The sequence below is a fragment of the Mytilus californianus genome, unplaced genomic scaffold (assembly GCF_021869535.1).
Source record: "Mytilus californianus isolate M0D057914Y unplaced genomic scaffold, xbMytCali1.0.p SCAF_5, whole genome shotgun sequence".
Lineage (NCBI taxonomy): Eukaryota > Metazoa > Mollusca > Bivalvia > Mytilida > Mytilidae > Mytilus > Mytilus californianus.
Window position 1 is genome coordinate 52723094 of NW_026262701.1, and position 17406 is coordinate 52740499.

Sequence of the window (17406 nt, forward strand, 5' to 3'; positions counted from 1 at the left end):
CAATAAATTCCTTTTTTATTACAAATTTGACCAAATTAATGGATATGAGTGAAGCGATTACAAAAAAAATCATTCATACGTCAAAAGTCGACTTGAGTAGCAATGGTTGTTTCTTTCCCATCTGAGTTCTTCTGTTGTGTTTTTCTTTTTTGTATTTACAAATATTCAATCGTTGACTTTCAGTACGGCATGGAAATATTTTTGTAGTTTTCCAGATGCTTTATTTAGTATTTTTTATGTACATTGTCATAATGCTGATTTATGAAAGTGGCTCTATAGTGGTAAGTAAAGTTTACAGAACAATTCATTGTGTTTAAATTTCTTTAATGACATTAACTGGACATGTATATCCGTTTCACACTGCTTTCTAACCTATCTGTCATCCATTGAACGGACGGCAGTCTGGTCCCTATAGGAAAAGAAAAAAAAACATTTTTACGACTGGATACATTTTTATAATTAATCCCGAAAAATTACTAGCAAAGCATTTATTTAATTTGCAAAATATAGCTTTTATATATATATCATAGGTTTGAACGTTGTTTTCAATTTAGACTTGTTTATATTTTTTCGTTTGGGCTTGTATTATATTAATCGGGAATGGTGTGAATGTATGGTGTACGACATTTAAAACTATGCAAAATATTGATAAGAACTGATTTTTAACTTTATACGTTAATTTACAATATTGTGATCAAAATTCGTTTTTTAAAATAAATAAATAATTTTGTAGTCGCACGCTTTCTTTGAAATTAAATTGCATTATGGTGTAATGTGTAAGGTGTATAGTGCAAAGGTGTAACGTGTATGGTGTAATGGCACAGGGTGTATGGTGTAATGGTGTGTGGTGAATGGTGTAATGGTGTATGGTGTTAGTGGGAAGTTTACACCATCCAAGGACTGTATATATATATATAACTCGTCTAAACCACAGCCCAACAATGTTAGATCTGTAAATTTGCGGAAGCAAATTTGTTTGTTCTTTCCTGGCCGGGATTCGAACTCATGCTACTGAGATATCGTGCCACCAAATAGCCTTGCACTATGCCCGACGCGCTAGACCACTCGACCACCTAGGCTCTATAATAATAAAGCTTTCGGTGGCCGGGTGTTACCTTTCCTCGTCAGTTTTTATCTAGCGTCGTAACACAGTACATGATATATAAGGAATGAAGATGGAATTGTTACAGATCAGCTGAGTTATCTATTGTAAAGGATCCTACAAATTAATGTAAGATGCAGTCACAGAAATAATTATATTATAAGTACGTCTGAACCAGTGATGACTCTATAACAGATTTTATCCATCGGATCACCAGCAGTGATGGTGATACAAGGCTATATATATATAAAGTGCCTAGAAAATCAACCTAACGATGTTAGAGGAGATCTGATTCTTTACTTCCTCCCCAACTGGGGCTGGAACCTGTACTTTTTACTTCTCACATATACGGCAACACCGCCTATCATTGCGCAGACGCCTCTTCTTACTATAGCTGATAAAAAAATCAGCTTTCGTTTCGGGAGGTGTTACCTTCTCGCAGATATTAAACATGGACGACTAATCACAATACACTAAGTATCTTTAAGTGTACAGGAATGATCATCTACTCATCTCTTCAGTATAATTGCAGGATGCTATTCTATTTTTAGAAGCATACAATCACTATGTATAGATATGTCTGCCTATGTGTAGTGACAACTGCAAATTATACCTTGTCCGTCGGATTTCTTATGATTAAGAAATACCAGGCGTTAAAATATTTATAAAGTGCCTAGAAAAATCAACCTAACAATGTTTGAGGAGATCTGATTCTTTAACTTCCTCTCAAACCGAGGCTGAACCATGTACGTTTTACTTCTCATCTCTACGGCAACAACGCCTAGCATTGTGCAGACGCCTTATTGCCTCCTATAACTTAAGCTGATAAAAATCAGCTTTCGTTTCGGGAAGTGTAACCATCTTGTAGGTATTCAACTTGGACGACTAATCACAATACACGAAGTATCTTTAAATGTACAGGAATGATTATCTTCTCATCTCTTCAGAATAATTGCAGGATGCTATTCTATTTTTTGAAGCATATAATCACTATGAATGTATTTATAGATATGTCTGCCTATGTGTAGTGACAACTGCAAATTATTCCTTGTCCGTCGGATTTCTTATGATTAAGAAATACCAGGCATTAGAATATTTATAAAAGAGGGACGAAAGATACCAGAGGGACAGTCAAACTCATAGATCGAAAACAAACTGACAACGTCATCGCCAAAAATAAAAAGACAAACAGACAAATAATAGCACAGATGACACAACATAGAAAACTAAAGACTAAGCAACACGAACCCCACCAAAAACTGGGGGTGATCTCAGGTGCTCCGGAAGGGTAAGCAGATCCTGCTCCACATGTGGCACCCGTCGTGTTGCTTATGTTATTACAAATCCGGTAAATAGTCTAATTCGGTAAGTCACATTCGTGAAAAGGGAAGGGTATTGTAGTTACGACATAAGGAACATATCCGATATCATCTGTGAAACGGTTATTCCATAACGGTCAACCAACTCGTGATGGCGTCCGTAAAATTTACGAAGGGATGACTTCAACTTCACCATTTGGAACTCTTGGTTTAATAGCTTCCTTGTGAGCAGCAATACTCTATCAAGGAAATCATGATAGGAAACACAAGCCCGGGAATATCGTATCAATTGGGAGATATATACTCCGTATGCAGGCGCTGCTGGAATGTTGCTACATAGAAATGGAAAGTTCACAATTGGGAAGCTGAAATCATCTCTTTTGTCGTAAAGTTTTGTTTTCAACCGACCCTCATTGTCAATTTCTAGATGTAAGTCAAGATATGAGGCAGACCTAACTGTATCTGTAGTATCCTTTATCTCTAGTTCGATGGGATAGATTCGTTCAACATAGTTACCAAATTTTGTATTATTTAGTGAGAGAACATCATCTATATAGCGGAACGTAGAGTTAAAGGATATTGCTAACTTCTTATCTCTCTTCCTAAGAAGCTCCTGTATGAAGTCAGCCTCATCATAATAAAGTCTGCAAGAAGAGGGGCACAATTGGTTCCCATTGGAATTCCGACAGTCTGTTGAAAAAAAAATGCCTATAAAATCAACCTGACAATGTTAGAGTAGATCTGATTCTTTACTTCCTCCCCGAGTTGGCCTGGATCCTGTACTTTTCACTTTTCACTTCTACGACAACACCGCCTCCTGATATATATGCATATATATAATTCGTCTCAAATTTAACCCAACAATGTTAGATCTTCAAATTTGCGTTTGCATATTTTTAATCTTCCTTCAGCGGGATTCGAACCCTTACTTCTGTGACATCTTGGCAACACCGCCTGCACCGTGTCCAGTGCCCTAGACCACACGACCACCTAGGCTACATAAAAATATAGCTTTCGGTGGTCGATGTAATGCCTTTCCTCGTCCTTTTTATCTAGGGTTGTAACACAGTACATGATGTATAGTGGCAAGTAGATGGTGTACCTTTCAGGTCAACTATTTTGTCTGTCGTAAAGGATGATAATGATAATTACCATGCCGCCACATGAAATTTTTATTTTCTTATACACGTCTAAACATGTGACAACTTTATGACAGACATTTTCCATCGGATAACACGTGTTTATAAAGGGGCTAACACCATAATATATATATGATTCGTCTCAAATTTAGCCCAACAATGTTAGATCTTCAAATTTGCGTTTACTCAGCAAATTTTTGTTCTTCTACCATCTACTTGCCACTATACATCATACAATCCTAGATAAAGCCGACGAGGAAAGGATTTAAATCGACCACCGAAAGCTATATTTTTATGTAGCCTAGATGGTCGTGTGGTCTAGGGCGCTGGACACGGTGCAGGTGGTGTTGCCACGATGTCAGAGCAGCAAGGGTTCGAATCCAGCTGAGGGAAGAACAAAAATTTGCTAATGTTGGGCTAAATTTGAGACGAATTATATATATATATTATGGTGTCAGTGCTGTATAACCACGTGTTATCCGATGGAGAATGTCTTTCATAAAGTTGTCACATTTTTAGACGTGTATATATAATGCAGTTTGCATCACAGGTATTTTTTTTCAATGTTTGACTTTATGATCCACTGTTTAGAGTTTACTTCTGTACGACATTTGACAACAATTAAGATATATAAATGATGCATTTCAAAATGATTAGAAAACGATTCAGTTTTTATTTATGATTATCAAACAAAATAGTAAGCCAATCAACAGTTTACAAAACACTATATAGAAAACTAAAGACTGGGCAACACGAGCCTCACCAAAATCCGAGGTCGATATCATTTTACGCTCAATTGTTAAGCAGATCCAGCTCCACTAGTAGCACCCATCAATATGCACAAGTATACGTGATAAGTCACATTTAAAGATGTTGCAATCGAGACATGGTGGCTACCACAATTAGAAAAATAATGTTTTTCCTTATTATTAACGCCATGAAAAATGACTTCATTAATTTTCATTATCTCAACTTAACCCCTTCTCAATGAGAGCATGTTAGAAGAGTAATGGGGAAATTTGGTTAATACATGTCAGCCATTGATTGTCTAAGTAATGCCATCACTTACATGTAGGATATTTTAAATACAAAATGTCGTTTCTAACGCTGAATTAAATATGAATGATGAATAATTTCAATCCTTTCAGAAGACCAAACATTTCTAGGCATAAGAAAAGTAATTAATAACTGTAGATATAAACATGGTACCTGCCTAGTATAAAAAAAAACTTACATGTGAACACTCACAGACATACCCCATTCCATTTGATTTGCATGATACATCATTCCATTGATACTTAGCGTCTGACCAAAAACTACCACAATCTTCTGATTGATTATTTCCAATATTGCTTGGTTGGCCTGGATACCACTGAGAATAACGAACCTTAGAAGAATCATGAACCCATCTCCATTCGTCTTCTTTCTTCAAGTCTGCCAGTCCCAATCCAAGAGCCATATTTGTGCTTAACTGATTCTGTTTCACCAATAACAAACACATATTAGAGTAAAATTTGTCAGTTTATAAAGGGGCAATTATGTATGCAAATCAAAATGAACTCAGAAGTAAACTTGTTACGTCTCCGTATTTTATATTCTCTTTTATTTATTGTCTGTGTAACCAGATTTATAACAATACACACGTTTTCTATTGATATAACAACCAAAAGTTTTTTTTGGGAATTCGGTTAAATTTCAGAATTGTTTACCGTTAAGAAATTTGAATTAATCAAATCAAATCAGATCAATTTTATTGTCATTAAACATTTACAGTATGTGTGTGGCAATACAAATTTAACCAAACAATAAACGACAAAATAACAACAAGACAGAATACAAAAAAAAACATAAGTGATAGATTTACAATATTACAATATTTAATTAATTATTTGTGAACCCTAAAACTTTGCTTAACTGACAGAATGTTTAAACTCGTGTCTTCATTTCTGAGTGCATTACAATAATAATGATAATGATAATAATGTTTTAATTATGTCATTTAAACAGTAGTGTTTGCAAAGATTTTGTATCACGGTCATCTTTAGTTAAAAAAAAATAACGATAGTTGGATACTTCCAAATAAACTAGAGGCTCTCAAGAGCCTGTGTCGCTCACCTGATACTGCTTTGGTTTTGGAAATCATGTAAAAATAGATTAAAATCATAACAGATACCCTAATAATGATTGAGGCCAAGTTTGGTTTAATATTGGCCCCGTAAGTTAATCAAAAGCAGAAGACTTTTGTAAAGTTTACAAAAATTACCAATAAATTCATTGAAATTGTAGAAAATTACTTTATAAGGACAATAACTCCAACAAGATGTCAACTGACAATTTTGTTCATGTTGACTTATTTGTAGATCTTCTTTTCTTGATATTTTTGCAGTTTACAGTATATCTAAATCTATCAAGATACATGTCTTAAGGTAATTTCCTTAAAATGAGAAATAATTGCAAAATTTGTTCGACCCCAGGGCCTGTATTATGCTGGAAATCTTTAAATCTTCCCATAGGGTCTTATGTTAAAACTAAGTCCCCTGCTGGCGGCCATCTTGGATGATGGTTCGGCTACAAAATAACAACAATTGGTCAGCACCTCATTAGAAACATTCATGCCATGTTTGGTTTCATTCTATTTAGTGGTTCTCTAGAAGAAAACATTTGTATGTATTTTCCATAGGGTCCTATCTTAAACTTACTCCCCCTGCTGGCAGCCATCTTGGATGACAAATCAGCTACAAAGTAACAATACTTGGTCAGCACCTTAAAAGAAACATTCATACCATGTTTGGTTTCAATCCTTTAACGGTTTTCTAGAAGAAGACATTTGTATAAATTTCCCATAGGGTCCTTTGTTAAACTAAGTCCCCCGTTGGCAGGCATCTTGGTTTGATGGATTTGCTACAAAGAAACAACACTTCGTCAGCACCTCATAAGAAACATTCATGCCATGTTTGGTTTCATTCCATTCAGTGGTTCTTCAAAAGAAGACTTTTGTATGTATTTCACATAGGGTCCTTTATTAAACTAAGTTCCCCACTGGCAGCCATCTTGGATGATTGATTGGCTACAAAGTAACAACACTTGGTCAGAACCTCATAAGGAACATTCATGCCATGTTTTTTTTTTTTCATTCCATTTAGTGGTTCTCTAAAAGAAGACATTTGTATGTATTTCCTATAGGGTCCTATGTTAAACTAAGTCCCTCTCTGGCGGCCATCTTGGATGATGGATCGGCTTCAAAGTAACACCACTTGGACACCACTTCATAAGAAACATTCATGCCATGTTTGGTTTCATTTCATTCTGTGGTTCTCTAATAGAAGACATTTGTATGTATTGTCCATATGGTCCTATGTTAAACGAAGTCCCCCGCTGGCGGCCATCTTGGATGATGGATCAGCTACAAAGTTACAACACTTGGTCAACACCTCATAAGGAATAGTCATGCAATGTTTGGTTTCATTCCATTTAGTGGTTCTCTAGAAGAAGTTCAAAATGTAAAAAGTTAACGAACGACGGACGCCAAGTGATGAGAAAAGCTCATTTGACCTTTAGGTCAGGTGAGCTAAAAATGAAATGAAAATAATCTCTAGCGTATTGGTCACACTTAAACCCTACCATGCACGTTAAACAGAACGGATGAACACATCATTTCTTTATACTTAACACATGTTTTATATATTAAACAGATATATGCGAAAAATCAATATTTTAATGTAATAAGGTTAGCGTTCCCTGTAAATCAAAAGTTAAATATATTATCAAACCAATTGTCATTTGTTAAATAATTTAACTAGCACTAGATGGTATTATTATATATTTTGGTTGGAAAGTGACCAGCTGGATGTAAAGTGACTTATAGAGAGAACACGAAAACATATTGGGTTGGGAGAAAATGTTGAGTAGCTTGAACACTATACCATTTTCTTTAATTACTGTAGGTTTTTTGTAACTTCACTTTTTCCAAAGCTCTATCATTTTGTTTTAGTCACATAATTAGCTTTCCCCTTGATTTAATCCGTATATTTGACCACGTCGGTTTGAAAACAATCATGGTGTGAAGTAAACATGTATTGTTTGGTATATCTTCGAACTTATAGAACTTGATATAAAATACACTGTAAATGTTGGCAATGTATTTGTTGATACCGCATATTACCTTAATTCAAATGTCAAGATATCATCACTCTTTCCATGAATTTTGCTTTAAATTCTAAAATTTGTTTTTACACACTTTTTGTCTACTTTGTAATTTTTTTAAATACAGCTGTGTTCCAAAAATGTAATAGTGACAGTGTGTCTTATCATAGGTATAAAATAAACTTGCTAGTTAGCATGTCAACGACCCACGAGTTTTCTGCTGAGTCTGTAATCTTCGCAAGGTAGCCTCCCATACGTTTACATTGTTTCTGGAATGACAGAAATAGAATGGTATACCCTGGACATTAACAAAAAAGTATAACAAAAATACTGAACTCCGAAGCAAATTCAAAAAGGCGGAAGTCCATAAGAAATGACAAAATCAAACGCTATCAATCAACGGAACAAGTGAAAAACAACTGCTAATATTCCTGACTTGGTGCAGGCATTTTCCGAAGAAAATGGTGTGTTAAATCTATTGTAATATTTAGCTAAACCTCCTACTTATATGACAGTTGTTTATAGTTCCAACAAAGCACGGAAATCATTAGTTTTAAATTTCAGTAAAAGTATAAATCTTATTTATTTGCATGCAATTTATGAAATATTTATTACATTACAAGTATATATAATTTAACGAAAAAGAAGAAAAATGCAAAATATGACTTGAAACAAAAAGGCAACCATTGTATAAGAAAAGCCTGTAGTAGTTATTGTAGTAGTAAATTTACAGAGATTTTTATAATGATCCTAAATATTCCGGAAACCGCTCACTATAGGTGTCAGACCACCAATTCACCTTCTTCTTCTTCTTCAGTTATACAACAAAACTTCAGGATACTGAAGATTACTTGTTGTTGCGCATGCGTGTTTAAATTTAATTTTCTTGTAGATGCCAAAGAACAAAAAAAAAAAAAAAAATATGTACAAATTTGACAATTTGTGCATGTATATTACATGTACAAAAACTAGTGATTAAAATAAAAATTATATACAAAAATTTAAATCAGTTGGCAGAGAACACCTTGTGTAAGGTGTGCTTTGAAACTGTCAACTGTGGTTGACTGTACTGTGGCTATAGGTAGCATGTTCCATTGTATGATGGTGTGTGGGAAAAATGACAACTTATATGTTTCCTTTGTGGTTCGTATATGTCTATAAGTATTTGGATGGTTTTGTCTTGTTCTACTGTCTGTTGGTATTAAAATTTCAGATGGTATGGCAATGAGGCCGTGAATTACTTTGTAAAATATAATAAGACGTGTTTTAAGGCGGCGTTCAGCTAATGTTGGTAGTTTTAAATTATTCATCATATTTGTAACGCTACTGGTGTTATGGTAGTTGTTACAAATGTACCTAGTTGCTCTTCTTTGAACCATTTCTATTTTTTGGGTAGCATCTTTTGTGTGAGGGTCCCATAAACTGCAGCTGTATTCTAATTTAGGTCTGACTATTGCTTGATATGCTCTTGATTTAATGTCTGTGTTTGATATTTTTAAATTTCTTTTAAGGAATCCTAAAGATTTATTGCCGTTTGAGATAATGTTGTCATAATGTAGGTTCCATTTAAGATTTGATTGTAGAGTAACGCCCAGATATTTAGCAGATGTAACAGATTCAAGAATGTGACTATGAAGGATGTAATCATGTAAATATGGTTTCTTTTTATGTGAAATTGAAAGTTTAGTACATTTATCAGGGTGGAAAGCCATAAGCCAATCTGCTTCCCACTTTGCTGCAGCGTTTAGATCTTCTTGTAATTTATCACAGTCTGATTGAGATTTGATTTCTCTATATATGATGCTGTCATCAGCAAAGAGTCTTATTTTGCTATGTGTTAAATATTCAGAGAAGTCATTAATGTAAATGAGAAATAATATGGGGCCCAGTACAGTACCCTGTGGGACTCCAGATGTTACTGGCACTGATGTAGAAGAAATACCATTTATTACAACTGTTTGTGTTCTATCGGATAAAAAAGCTTGGATCCATTTAAGTGTATTTTTCCTTATACCATAGTATTGAAGTTTGTAAAGTAATCGTTGGTGAGGAACTTTATTAAACGCTTTAGCAAAGTCCATAATGATAAGGTCAATTTGAATGTTACTATTATTACTAGATGATAGTTCTTGAATGAAGTCAATTAATTGTGATTCACAAGATCGGTTTTTTCTGAAGCCATGTTGTAGATTATATAAAATGTTGTTTTGTTCTAAATGTGACATTATGTTACTTGTGATGATATGTTCCATGATCTTACAGCATATACATGTTAATGATATGGGTCTGTAATTTACAGGTTTATATTTTTCCCCTTTTTTAAATGCTGGAGCAACGTTGGCATGCTTCCAATCTTTAGGTGTTTCCCCCGACTCTAATGACTTACTGAATATTAATGTAAGTATTGGTGACACTTGCTCTTTTAATTCTTTTAATACTCTACCGTTTATATTGTCAGGTCCACATGCTTTGTGGGGGTTAAGATTTGATAGTAATTTTGTGACTCCTGTTTTGCCAATAGATATTTGTGGCATTTCAAGATGTGGTCTAGTACCTTTGTCTGGGATATTTGTGTTAGATTCATTTGTGAAGACGGACTGAAATTGATGGTTTAAGATGTTTGCTTTTTCTTCTGTTTCAGTGATTAGTATACCGTCCTTTTTTAAAGGTGCAATACCTGTGCTATCTGTTCTTGTGCTTTTAATATAGCTAAATAAATTATATTTTGAAAAAAAAAGGTTGAATTGTGGCTACTTGCATCTCAAATGATCAGTTAAGACAAAAAATCCTTTTTTTCTGATTTTTTGGTTTCACCGCTTTTCGCTTTAAAGGTGTCAGACCACCAATTCAAAATCCCTATCTATTCAACCAAATTTTGTAAATTTCACAGCTTTCTAAATATTCTACCTAAAGTTTAACTTTCTAAATATTCTACCTAAAGTTTAACTTCATAGAAACCAGGTATATTCTGAATTGTAAAGTCTTGTATAGAAATACTTAAGTTCGGAAGACAAGTACGGCTAATGTCAAGCTACTCCAATTTAGAACGTATGTAAAAGTAGCCCTTCCCTGACTAAACATTGTGCTTTTAATGTCATTGTTTACTTTAACTAACCAACACATTTGCAGCAATGAAACTTTTGTTGAAAGAGAAATATATGTAGACTATTTTGAGCTAAAATTTACTTGTCCATGAGTTTACATTAAAAATTGAGGATTAATGCGCTCCATAGTATACTTTTTTAAGATTTCCAGAAAACCAGGGGTTATTTTAAGCCGTACTTGTCTTCCGAACTTAAGTATTTCTATACAAGTCTTTACAATTCAGAATATACCTGGTTTCTATGAAGTTAAACTTTAGGTAGAATATTTAGAAAGCTGTGAAATTTACAAAATTTGGTTGAATAGATAGGGATTTTGAATTGGTGGTCTGACACCTTTAAAGCGAAAAGCGGTGAAACCAAAAAATCAGAAAAAAATGATTTTTTGTCTTAACTGATCATTTGAGATGCAAGTAGCCACAATTCAACCTTTTTTTTTGGCAAAAAAGTCACATATTTCAAAATTAGAGCATTAAACCTGAATTTGTTCTATTTTTAGCTTTTTCCACCCTTACAATATGCATACACATACAAATATGTCTGAAATTGATATGAATGCACAGTAAGATGTTTTTCTGGTTTTAAACATTAAAACATAGGTTTACTACCCCCCAAAAAAATTGTCGTTGTGAAGATTTTATGAAATTATTTGATTTTACCCGTTCCATCATTGCGTCATTCCATGTATTTGGCATATAGCATAGCCTAATGTAAAAACTGCATGAACTCACCCAAATCCCATAAATTGTCTCAAATGAAAGTTTTCTACCGTAAATTTTATTGACTTATAGTAAATAAAAATTGTTTCATGACCATAACTGCATTATTGATCAATTACTAGACTAAGTCCATTTCTGACACCATATGAAAGAAAGGAGGATCAATATTCATTGACACTTCAATACCTTTGATTTTTTACTAAACTTATTGTAAAAGTTGTAAAAATTCTTTAAAGCAGTAGGACAAACAAGGAAAAATCAACCGAAATTGATCTTGATTTTGAAAGTTTATGTTGCTGTAGTCAGAAATAAAATTTTAAGTATTTTCTATTCAAGTCATACATTACAGTCAGTTTAAATTGAGCTGTGAATTTTGCAATATAAGTCACATAATGATAAGATATGATTTTATCTACTTCACATTGACCAAGGATTAAGAATAAAGCAAAACAAAAGACTTCTGATAAACTTTTATGTCTCTTTAGGTGTCAGACCACCAATTCACCCACTCCAATTTAGAACGTTTGTAAAAGTAGCCCGTCTTGACAAAAAAATTGTGATTTTGATGTCATTGTTTATTTAAACTAACCAACAAATTCGAAGAAATGAAACTTTTGTTGAAAGAGAAATATATGTAGACCATTTTGAGCTAAAACTTACTTGTCTATGAGTTTGAATTAAAAATTGAGGATTAATGCGCTCCATGGTATACTTATTTAAGATTACCAGAAAACCAGGAGTTGTTTTTAGCAGTACTTGTCTTCCGAACTTTAGTATTTCGCTACAAGACATTAAACATAGGTTGAAAATTGGCTTGTAGAAAGGTGATATATGTACAATACAGGATATACCTGGTTTCTATGAAGCTTATCTTAAGGTTAAATATTTAGAAAGCTGTGAAAATTGCAAAATTTGGTTGAATAGATAGGGATTTTGAATTGGTGGTCTGACACCTATGGCCAATATCCTTGCAAAGGGTCATTTCTTTTAAAAACATTTCAGACATTAGAACAAATATTAGGCATGTGGGTGTTAAGTAGAGTCACCTTAATAGAATAACTGACCCAACGCCTAATAAATGAACGAATATCGATTGATAAAATTTAATTGACCAGTTGCAAGGAAACGTGTGAATAATTTTCTATGTAAGTATAAATAAAAAAAGTTACTTACTGCAGCATTGTGCCATGTTTTACTATCAGGTGAAAAAAAGTAGCAGTGATCTTTGTATTTCTTCCAACCACCTGGACATTTGTTTTCATTGGCACTGCACTTACAAGAATTGTCTGTTAGAATAAATATGATAAGTACTATATCAAGAACTGTGGCTCAATGTTAAAATGAACATATGCATTATACATAGTTTAAAAAAAAAAAATTCAAAACATTTTAGTTTCTTGAAGTATTAAAGTGATTTAGACGCACAGCAACACGTTGAAAACTAAGTTAAAATACAAGTACCCTTCCCCTACCAAAACATATTAATAATAACCTTAATTAAAATAATAAAACAACATTATATCAAACTAATTTCTGTAATGATTGTCCAATTTTGTACCAAAGTGAAGCTTGATTTTCTTGTGTATGTGTAATTTTGTTAAGTTTCCACAGATATAAAGCATATTTACCGTTTATCTTGTTTTCTAAGGACTCAAGTAATGACCGCATTTCAGATATCATTGTTCTCTCTTGGGATCTATTACATGTTGTTGACTCGATCATAGAAATACAACTCAGAACCATAATTACCGAGAGGAACATACTGTAATTTAAAAAAAATAATCAATTATAATTAAAAAAACAAATTAGAGTAACAAAGTGCTGAGATAGAATTGGATTATCGTGAACCAATAACATAACAGACAAAAGATATTTTTTTTGAGCAAATAAGGTCTGTTGTATACTTAATACTGGTTTGAAATGGAATTATAATATTTTTAAAATTTCTTATTGATTTTAAATGAATTCTTGAATTACTATTACTTACATTAAAATATTGACAAGTGTGCTTTATATGCAATTATAGTTCATCTAAAAAAAAATAACCGAAAATTGGCACAGAACAGTAAATTTGTCTCTTCTAGGAAGGATAGTTGGCTGGCATTAATTCAATTACTTCAGTAAAGTAATTTTTTTTTGCAGTGGCAAATATTTCATGCATTCGTAGGACGAGAACCAATTAAATTATTTTTCCAATACCAGAAAAAGGATTTAACGTCCCGCAAAGCCAAGCGGACGCCTTTCTTTAGCATGATGGGATATAACTGTCAGATTGGAGAAGTCCATGTAACCATATTTCTATACCCACGCCAATCATTTGGGTGATTTTAGACTTAAACATTGAATTTTAACTGAATATGAACATCATGTTATTCTAAATTGTCCTGTGTTTGGGATCATAAAATTTATCTTTTAGCGAAGTTTTATCGGTTGACAGTACTTTTGTTTTAATTTGTACGATTGTCAGACAATGACATTTTTATTTTCAATTCTAATATGATGTTCTTCTTTCGCTTTAGAAACAAAGCCATGTTCTAATTCCAATAAAACATGGGCTGCACGTGATTGACGTCACAATTGAAATTGCAACGTCAGCTGTGCTTTGAACAACGCCGGAAATCAAAATGGACATTTGTTTTGGTGTTGCTCGCTAGGAAATTAAATAAAATCATTCGAAATGTGAGTTTAAATGTATCTGTTCATTTGTTTATCGTGAAACGGTGATTTTCTATAACGTTTTGGCTTCATCAAATCAAAACGAATGCCTTTTAAACGCGTATTATAGGTCCGCTTCGAAGTACAAAAGTCCTAAATTTTCCTATTAGAATCAAAATAATTCCATCATGCCATGCTCTATGCTAATTTTAACATGGGTAGGCATTATAGTTGTCAACATTTTAAACCTGGCTAACGCTCGGTATAACGATATTGACAAATATAATGCCTACCCATGTTAAAATGAGCATAGAGCATGGCATGAAAGAATTATTTCTTAAATAAAAATAAAGAATAGAAAATGTAGTATGTTGCCAATGAGAAAACTCTCCGCCAAAGACCAAGTGGCGTAGAAGTAAGCAACTATATGTCGCCACATAAGGCTTTCAACAATGAGAAAAACCTATACCGCACAGGAAACTATAAAAGGCCTCGAAATGCCAAACGTAAAATAATTCAAAGTAGAAAACTAATAGCGTGATGTACATACAAAACAATAAACGAAAAACAAATAAGATTTTATATAACATGTTTCAAACATAATAAAATCCACATCAAGCGTATGATCTAAGTTAATACCGACACAGCAGACCAAAGCCAATAAACTAATAAAACCTTAATGCGTTGACCTTAATAGACCAATTGATAAGAGAATTACTGGCGTGAACAATGATTAGAGATATACAACTAAATATAAATAAACCTTAACCGCAGATAATTGATAGCTATTAACGACCACTCTTATAAGAACGATCACAGACACTATACCATAATTACAAAAGTAGTTATTGTTGATATAAAGCCTGTAAACGTCCAGCAGGAAGTATTTCAAGATACCCAGTCTGATATTGTTGAAGTACTGAGATATAAAACATGATAAAATAATTATTTTTATTATGCAAATATGTGGGCTTAATAGCAACACGTTATGTTACAGAAAACTTCCTTGGCGTCATTGAATAAAAAGCGATGAATGTAAACTAACTGACGCCAACACTATACTTAACTATCCGAGCAGTGTGCGCGGCACACTGTGTGAATGCTTGAGGATATTTTTTCTCTAGTATCATGTAATTCACTCAGCTCCGTCATATTGTAAATCAAGAACAAAACAAATTACATGCTACCTGTAGTTGACACAAAGCACACAGTATGTACATAAAATGATAGTGTGTTCTCAGATAATTAAGGATAATTTGCCGCTAAAATACTGTGCCTGAGCTAGCCACATATATTTGACAGAAATGCGTCACCATAGGGGTATTTGCATACACGTGTGTGTACGTCTACCACTCTACTTGTCTCAGAGTACTTTAGCAAGCCGTTCCTGAGCGGTATAGCCTTACTTGATTTTCCACGTGGTACCGCATAAGAGTAAAATTAATCTTTGTGGGCATAGACCGACGTGAAATAGAGCTGTTGAGCAATCAAGATGAGACTATTCCTCGTTAAGGTACGTAGGCACCCTAACTCCTCAGAAAATGTTCATAAATGTCTGGCCTTAAAATTTATAATAGTAACATAACGTGAACCATAAAGGCACAACATCTTCGTAAAAATTCGGCGGTTTTGGGTCGGCTGGAGGGTTGATTTGAATATTGCACTGCTACTGCTACTACATTGTAACTAATTAATGCAACTGACTGAATAAGCCTGACAAAGATTGAAAATTAACACGTGCACCAAGTTCATGAGACGGTTAAGAAAACATTGCCGTCTCTACCACAGACATCATAAATCTAGTAATAAAATGTGTATTGTCCACCTAAATAAATAATGGATTTTGACAGAAGCCGAGTCGGACAGAACATGAAACACTAATATAAACATCAATTAAAAATTTCTAAATACAGCACCAAACGACAAGCATATGCCAAAACCTGATTTTTTTGAAAGAAAGCGATAAGAATTTTTATACTTCTAAAAGGTATACGTATATAGCAATTAAAAAAAAATGTTTTGTGCATGTGTTATCAGAAAAAATATTTTATCGCCTGTCATAAATCTACGTTGATTGGCCTGTGTATTTGTATCTTTTATTACGAACAGAACCGATTGTATGGTTTATTTGTGAAGGGCTGTTTATCGGGTCGCATAGAAATACATGTACCAAGCAACCATTGAGTCGGTTACATACATCACAATTAACCATTTATAGGTTCGCTCTTTGCGTGCATAGAGTGTGGTATTAATAAATGAATTTTCATATGCATAATTAAAAGCAACTTCTTTTGGGTAAAATACACATATTATGCAAACGAATATGAAAGTACAGATATAAATTTTATGGTTGTATGTTCTAATTTCTGGACATTATTCTTAATTGATTATTAAAGAAAATATGAATAAGTACTATGTGAAAAATTTATAGCATACCTTATTAGCATATATGATCTAAACAAAACTGCTCCTGAATATTTGACTATGAAATAGAAACAAAGCAACCTGTTCGTGTTTAACTGTCTTTGATCCACATGTGACCATATCGTATTACGGTTATATAATGTAATGCATGTATATAAAAATCCGATATAATTATCCGATTTTTTTTTTCTGTTTTTTTTTTTTACTTTGCTTGCTTTTTTTTCTTTCTTTTCTTATTTTGTTATTTTATAACTCACTCTTTTTAACTTCGATGTTAAGTTAAAGAATTAGAGCCAATTTTCACCATTTTTCAATCTTTAATTAAATATGCAGTTTCATAACTCCATATGTGAACTTTGAGATGTTTACAATATTATACAATTACTGTCTTTTGATGAGGTAAATATGCGGTTTTATTGACTTTTGAAAATCTGATATTCACTGAAGCCGACGGCCGAAGTGAATATCAGTTTTTCAAAGGTCAATTAAACCACATATTTACCGAAACAGAAATTGTTTTATTCCATATTCCGAGAGAAAACAATGCAATAAATGACAAATATTTACCAAACCCAATTGTACATCAAACAGTTTACCAAAACGTTACATGTAAAAGCGCGTGACGTTTAGCGCGGTGAATATCACTTTCCTCCAGGTGAATATGCTTGTTTATTCAAAATTCAATTCATATAGAGAAACCTACTTAAATAATACCAATATGGAATAATTTTCTATATTTGAATTCTTCGATTAGTTATTCTATAAATATTGTCTTTTGGGCACACATTATTTCATTTCATTAGC

General features: G+C 33.2%; 1 protein-coding gene across 1 annotated transcript; it reads right to left on the reverse strand.

Moving 5' to 3' along the window:
- Positions 1–307: 307 nt before the first annotated feature.
- On the reverse strand, positions 308–16700 carry LOC127702494 (perlucin-like protein). The gene is made up of 5 exons (XM_052206711.1): positions 16615–16700; positions 13152–13285; positions 12697–12809; positions 4795–5037; positions 308–409 (listed from the first exon to the last, which is right to left on the reverse strand). The coding sequence occupies exons 1-5, from the start codon at positions 16623–16625 to the stop codon at positions 380–382; spliced, it is 531 nt and encodes a 176-aa protein (XP_052062671.1). The 5' UTR covers positions 16626–16700; the 3' UTR covers positions 308–379.
- Positions 16701–17406: the final 706 nt, after the last annotated feature.

Bases quoted from the DNA above. Each gene is read 5' to 3' on its own strand.
- LOC127702494 (XM_052206711.1), bottom strand. The intron at 12,810-13,151 runs GTAAATATGCTT...TTATTCTAACAG, and splicing joins CTTAGAAAACAAGATAAACG to ACAATTCTTGTAAGTGCAGT. The intron at 410-4,794 runs GTAAGTTTTTTT...CTTTTCCTATAG, and splicing joins ATGTCTGTGAGTGTTCACAT to GGACCAGACTGCCGTCCGTT.